Below are 6760 nucleotides of genomic sequence, written 5' to 3'. Positions count from 1 at the left end.
ATGTTGTCCAGGCTGGTCTTGAGCTCCTTGGACTCAAGCAGTCTGCCCACCTCGGCCTCCTAGAGTGCTGGGATTATGGGTGTGAGCCACCATGCCGGCCTTATTTCCTTTTTCACTTTATGTTACATATTTTTCAAGTTACACTTTATGTTACATATTTTTCAAGGATATCGGTTTTTATAGATTACATAATATGTACTTTTAATAGTTATGTTGTATATATACATGTAAGAGATATAATTATATGCTTAACTTCTCTCTTTAGGTATTTAGCTTGTTTTGAGTTCTTTTAATCATTACATAAATAATGCTATGATGCACTTGTGAATAAAGCTTTGTCATTATTTAGGATTTTTTTAAAGGTAGATTTTTAGAAGTGGGATTAATACATCTAAAATTATGACCACTAAAAATTATTGATGCCTGCTGCCAAGTTGCTTTCCAAAAGATGGTTGTATTAATTTCAGTTTCTTCTAGCAGTGTATGAGATTCCCTAGTGAACCCCATCCTTATCAAGACCCATGGATCTGCAAAAATAATTCAGGATCAGATTAATTGATCGTGTTCTAGTAGCCACAGTAGTAGGTTCTCTATTTGAATTCCTGGGTTTTCCATCATAGTCCAGTTAATTTTTGATCTTTACTCCTTGTAGACATTGACTCCTAAATAAATTTGTTTTCAACTGATAGAGGTCAGTTTGGCTTCATTATTCTGTTATCTATATTTTTTCAAACAGAGGGCTGAGGGGAAGCTCTGTTGCTTCTGAGAGTATAGAAGTAGCCTGTGCAATGTAGTTTCAGAGGTTTTCAGCTACCATTATACTGAATGTACAATTGACCTTAATATGGTAGGCAGGGTTTTTTTTTCTTCAAATTTAAAATTTTTACTCCATATTCTTCTGCTTTGTTTTTTGTTGTTGTTGGTTTTTTTTTTTTTTTTTTTTTTTTTTAAATGAGCTATGGCTGCTCCTTAAATCAGCTTCTAGGATTTTTGGGTAAGAATGTCTCCTGCAAGAGAAGAGATTCACCTAAAAAGAGGACTTAGTTTAAATAGCGGTCATAGGCTGGGCGTGGTGGCTCCCAGCACTTTGGGAGGCTGAGGCAGGAGGAATGATTGACCCTAGGAGTTAAAGACCAGCCTGGGCAACATAGGGAGATCCCCATCTCTGTATAAAAAAGCCAAGCATGGGGGCATGTGCCTGTAGTCCCAGGTATTTGGGAGGCTAAGGTGAGAGAATCTCTTGAGCCTGGGATGTTGAGGCTACAGTGAACTGTGATTGTGCCACTGCACTCCAGCCTGGGAAACACAGCGAGACCCTATCTCAAAAATAAAAAATAAAAAGGCCGAGTGCAGTGGCTCACGCCTTGTAATCCCAGTCCTTTGAGAGGCTGAGGCAGGCGGATCACGATGTCAGGAGATCGAGACCATCCTGGTCAACGTGATAAAGCCCCGTCTCTACTAAAAAATAAATCAGCCAGGCGTGGTGATGTGTGCCTGTAGTCCCAGCTACTCGGGAGGCTGAGGCAGGAGAATCGCTTGAACCCGGGAGGCGGAGGTTGCAGTGAGCTGAGATCGTGCCACTGCACTGCAGCCTGGGTGACACAGCGAGACTCTGTCTCAAAAAAATGAAAATAAAAAATAAAAAGGCAAGCTATGAAAAAATAATAGCTGTCATAAATGAAAGGCTGTATCTTTTGTCCAAGAGTAGATAGAACTAACCTAATTACTGATTGAAATGACCCAAGTAGCAGTTTGAGAGTTCCTGACTGCTCCAATCTACCAGTTATTGTTAGTCAGTTTTACTCTCCCGTCTTCTTTGCAGATATGTCTTTAGATTAGATGTTTGGTCAGTAGTGATCCCCAGAGTTGTTGCTCTGGTGTCTCTGCATGATATTTGCATGACAGTTGTCAAATATAACTTCATTAGCAGTAAATTAAGTTGTAGTAGTTAATTTAGTTTAGAGAAAGACAAAATGACCCGTATGAAGGATGAAAAAAATACATGTCTTGCTTGAGGATGTGTAGGTGGTACATGCAAGAAATCACACCTTTTCTCAGCTAATGGGAAATCTTCTGGATGGATTATTGTGTCTGTAGCTTCTTTGTTTTCCTGTGGGAGTTGATACCATAAATTTTGGCCATAATTCTTCCTAAGAATGTAAGATCTGCCTTTAATTGTCTTGTCCATTACTGCCAGCAGTTCCTGCCCCTGTGAAGTTAAAAGATAGTGAGGTGGCTAGGCATGGTGGCTTATGCCTGTAATCCTAGCACTTTGGGAGGCCAAGGCAGGCCAAGATTGCCTGAGTTCAGGAGTTCAAAACCAGCCTGGCCAAGATGGTGAAACCCCATCTCTACTAAAATACAAAAAAATTAGCCGAGCATGGCAGCGTGCCTGTAATCCCAGCTACTTGGGAGGCTGAGAAAGGAAAATTGCTTGAACCTGGGGGGCGGAGGTTGCAGTGAGCTGAGATCGCACCATTGTACTCCAGCCTGGGCCACAGAGCAAGACTCCATGTCAAAAAAAATAAAAGACAGGTGGCTGGGCGTGGTGGCTCACGCATGTAATCCCAGCACTTTGGGAGGCCGAGGTGGGCGGATCACTTGAGGTCAAGAGTTCAAGACCAGCCTGGCCAATGTGGTGAAACCCCATCTCTATTAAAAATTCAAAAATTAGCTGGGAATGGTGGCAGGTGTCTGTAATCCCAGCTACTTTGGGAGGTTGAGGTAGGAGAATTGCTTGAACCCAGGAGACTGAGGTTGCAGAGTGCTGAGATCACACCACTGCACTCCAGCCTGGGAGACAGAGTGAGACTCCATCTCAAACAAAAAAAAACAGTAGATGTGGGAGATTAGTAATGCTCAGTGGTGGAGACGATCTCCAGTGATAACAACATCCCTGTGGAATAGTTGCTATAGTGCTGTCATTATGATTAGTGTTTTGCATTCTTGGCTTTCCTGTTTGCTTCCTGTCATGGATAAGTTAGTCATGTGAGGTTATGAATAATGTTCTTCTATTTTACTAATTATTAAAAAAAAATGCTGAAAACTTAGGGATCCTTACATTTCTTATGACACATTTATGTTTTATTTTCTCTGTAGTAATGGAACGGCGGTATCCCAAGGAGGTCCAGGACCTTTATGAAACAATGAGGCGATTTGCAAGAATTGTGGGGCCAGTGGAACATGACAAATTCATTGAAAGCCATGCATGTAGGTGGTTTTTGAGCCTTAAGCAGTATTTGTGTGTGTATGTTTATATAAATAGGAGAGATAATGATGTGTTTTATTCGGAGTTCTATAAATAAATAAATGGATATTTCTCTCTTTGTTCCCCTTTATTTCCATGGGACAAATTTGGGACTATGGGGATAGCAGAAGAGAGGTTAAAAAGCCCTAATGGCTTCCCCCATTGCCCCAGATAAACAATAATTTAGTAGTTTTTCTCCCTACTTTTAAGTAGAGATAATAATATGATGAACTCCCGTGTATCCATCATCCAGCTTCAGCAGTTTTCAACACATGACCAGTCTGGTTTCATCTTTACCACCCACTCTCCCCTCTTGCCCTCGACTGGATTATTGTGAAGCAAATCCCAGACATCATTTTATTTTGTTCATAAATATTTTAATATTAAAAGTAGTTTTAAAAATGAGGACAGAGACGGATAGCTTGTGGAGATAGTACTTCCGTCGTTCTCTTGCCTTTCTGTGGTATTTCTGTGAGAGCTTTACCTAGTTACCATTTGATTTTTCACTATAAAAAATTAAAAGTTGTTAGGAGGTCGGGCGTGGCGGCTCACACCCGTAATCACAGCACTTTGGGAGGCCGAAGCAAGAGGATCGCTTGAGTCCAGGAGTTCGAGACCAATCTGGGCAACATACTAAAACTCCATCTCTACAAAAATACAAAAGTTAGCCAGGCATGGTAGTACACACCTGTAGTCTCAGCTACTTTGGAGGCTGAGGTGGGAGGATTGCTTGAACCTGGGTAGCGGAGGTTGTCGTGAGCCAAGATGTCATGCCACTGCACTCCAGCCTGAGCGACAGAGCGCGACCCTGTTTCAAAACAAAAAACAAAATGTTAGTATGGCAGTAAGGCCTAGATTGTTAAAATAATATGGACTCTGGCTTATTCTGTACCTTTCATCATGACATTTGTGTATGTGGCCTCTTAAGTTTAGTTCTGGGGGGGTACTCTACTAAGGCCCTTTTTCTCATCATGAAAATATTTCTTACGTAGCATTGCAGACATTTATCTGAGCCAGGTTGGTTGTCCTCACTAAACACCTTGTTTTGTTGGCGTTCTTTGTGTGGTTTGTACCAGGTGACTGATCCTTTACTTCCTGTCCCAGTTTGGGACACACCCCTGGTTTATGTGTCACTCCAAAGAACTACACCCCATGGATTGTCCAGGCTCTTCCTTCATTCTCTGTTTCAAAAAAGCAACCAAGTTAGAATGATTTATCACATAATAACCCAAACAGTACAACCTGATCTGTATGCTCAGAGGAGGCAGAAACCTTTGGTTTATGGAAAACACAATGCACTTTTGTTCCTATAGGAATAAAGCTGTAAAGAAACTTACAGGGGCTTGCGCACAGAGCTTTTGTCCTTCCCTTGCATCAGGGCCACGTCAAGTAATAGGTTTCATAAAAGAACTTGGTCATGTGGGTGGAACTTTTAACAGAAGATAGTTAGAGCAGGGAAACTTGCTTGTTAAAAAAAATTATATCTGGCCGGGTGCGGTGGCTCATTCCTGTAATGTCAGCACTTTGGGAGGCCGAGGTGGGTGGATCACCTGAGGTCAGGAGTTTGAGACCAGCCTGGCCAGTATGGCAAAACCCCATCTCTACTAAAAATACAACAATTAGCCGGGTGTGGTGGTGGGGTCTGTAATCCAAGCTACTCAGGATGCTGAGGCAGGGAGAATCGCTTGAACCTGGGAGGTGGAGGTTGCCGAGATCGTGCCATTACACTCCAGCCTGGATGACAGAGCGAGACTCTGTCTCAAAAAAAAAAAAAAAAAAAATTTGTTACTTTTGTAGACAAATGAATTCAACCATTTCACTAAGTTTTCTAGAAGATAGTTCCAGCTGCTGCCACTGGAGACAGCAGCTGGAAGATAGCTGGAGTAGGTTTTCCTCAGCTCTTGGGTAAAATTTCTAATGAGAAGTTACCAACAAGTAGGATTCTCCAAATGAACTTACCTAGTCTTATAAGGCAGAATTAATGAAAATGCTCAATAGCAAAAGTGCTCACTGATGTTGCTTTTATTTTTGTAATTTTTTCCTTCATTCCTTTTGGGGAAAACAGTGGAATTTGAACTCCGAAGGGAAATCAAGAGGCTCCAAGAATACAGGACAGCAGGCATTACCAATTTTTGTAGTAAGTATGCTTCAGCTACATACCGTACCTGAGGGTAAGTGTCTTCCAAACACACAGAGGAAGTCTCTGAGTTGTTGTGAATTTTTTTTAAAACACAAGCTATTCTTTACCAGAATGCTTTAAATCTTTCCAGTAAAGTTTTGGCTACTTAATCCCTATAAATACCTTGATATAGATTATCTTTGGTAAAATAAAAGTTATGAGACAAAGGAAAGAGAGGTGCTGCTTTAGATTTAGGATTCTGCCAAGGCTCTTTTAAAAAAGAGAATCTTGGGCCGGGTGCAGTGACTCACGCCTGTAATCCCAGCACTTTAGGAGGCCAAGGCAGGTGGGTCACTTGAGTCCAGGAGTTCGAAACCAGCCTGACCAACATGATGAAAGCCCATCTCTACTAAAAATACAAAAATTAGGCATTGTGGTACACACCTTTAATCCCAACTACTCAGAAGGCTGAGGCACAAGAATCGCTTGAACCTGAGAAGCAGAGGTTGTAGTGAGCTGAGATCGTGCCATTGTACTCCAGCCTGGGCGGCAGAGGGAGAGTCTGTTTCAAAAAAAAAAAGGATGTCACCCTTTTCAAATTTAATGATACATGGCCTTAGTATTTTTATAAAATAATGAAGCTTCAGCTGGCTCTAGGTGCTTGCATCCCAGTTACTTGGGGTAGTGACAATAATTATATTATTAGCAGCTAACATCTATCAGATGTTTACCATGTACCAGTCTCTATGCTAACATTTCACTTGGATCAAGTCACTGAATTCTCATGACAAACTTACAAAGTACCATTACTTCCATTTAGTGAAGAAATTAAGGTATAAAGAGGTTACAGAGCTAGTTAGTACTAGAACCAGGTTGTAAGAGACAGTGTATTATAGTAGTTAAGAGCTTGGGTCTAGACTTAAAAAGCTTGAGTATAAATTTTGGCTCTCCAGTTTACCAGCTCTGCAATGTGATTCTATCTACATTTCTTTTTCTTTCATTTTTTTCTTTTTTTTTTTTTTCCCTAGAAACTGGGTCTTGCTATGTTGCCCAGGCTGATCTCAAACTCCTGGCCTCAAGCAGTCCTCCCGCCTTGGCCTCTCAGAGTGCTGGGATTACAGGTGTAAGCAACTGTGCCTGGCCTCTATTCAAGTTTTAATTTTCTAAGGTTCTTAGAGTTAGTGTAAAGATTTAATTAGAGATACTGCATATAAGCATAGCACGGTATCTGGCACACAATAAATCCTCAATAAATGGCAGTTTCTATTGTTTTGCTGTCATTGTTGGAATGATCTTTAGCATTCCCTCCTTCTTCCTATTTGAAGTCTTTGTGATTATTGACAGCTATCACCTACTACCTATAAGAAATAGTTGGCTTCTTTTTTTTTTTTTTT

General features: G+C 41.0%; 1 protein-coding gene across 1 annotated transcript in view; it reads left to right on the top strand.

Moving 5' to 3' along the window:
• TADA2A (transcriptional adaptor 2A) overlaps window positions 1-6760 on the top strand; it is a 70602-nt gene that overhangs the window by 52813 nt on the left and 11029 nt on the right. Inside the window, exons 10-11 of the mRNA XM_011953624.1 lie at window positions 3100-3210; window positions 5313-5384. Coding sequence (XP_011809014.1) covers window positions 3100-3210; window positions 5313-5384 — 183 coding nt within the window. The remainder of the gene's footprint in view (window positions 1-3099; window positions 3211-5312; window positions 5385-6760) is intronic.

The sequence above is a fragment of the Colobus angolensis genome, unplaced genomic scaffold (assembly GCF_000951035.1).
Source record: "Colobus angolensis palliatus isolate OR3802 unplaced genomic scaffold, Cang.pa_1.0 Scaffold37, whole genome shotgun sequence".
In the NCBI taxonomy this organism is placed as follows: domain Eukaryota; kingdom Metazoa; phylum Chordata; class Mammalia; order Primates; family Cercopithecidae; genus Colobus; species Colobus angolensis.
The sequence above is the reverse complement of the archived record's forward strand: the minus strand, read 5'-3'. Positions and strand labels throughout refer to the sequence as shown.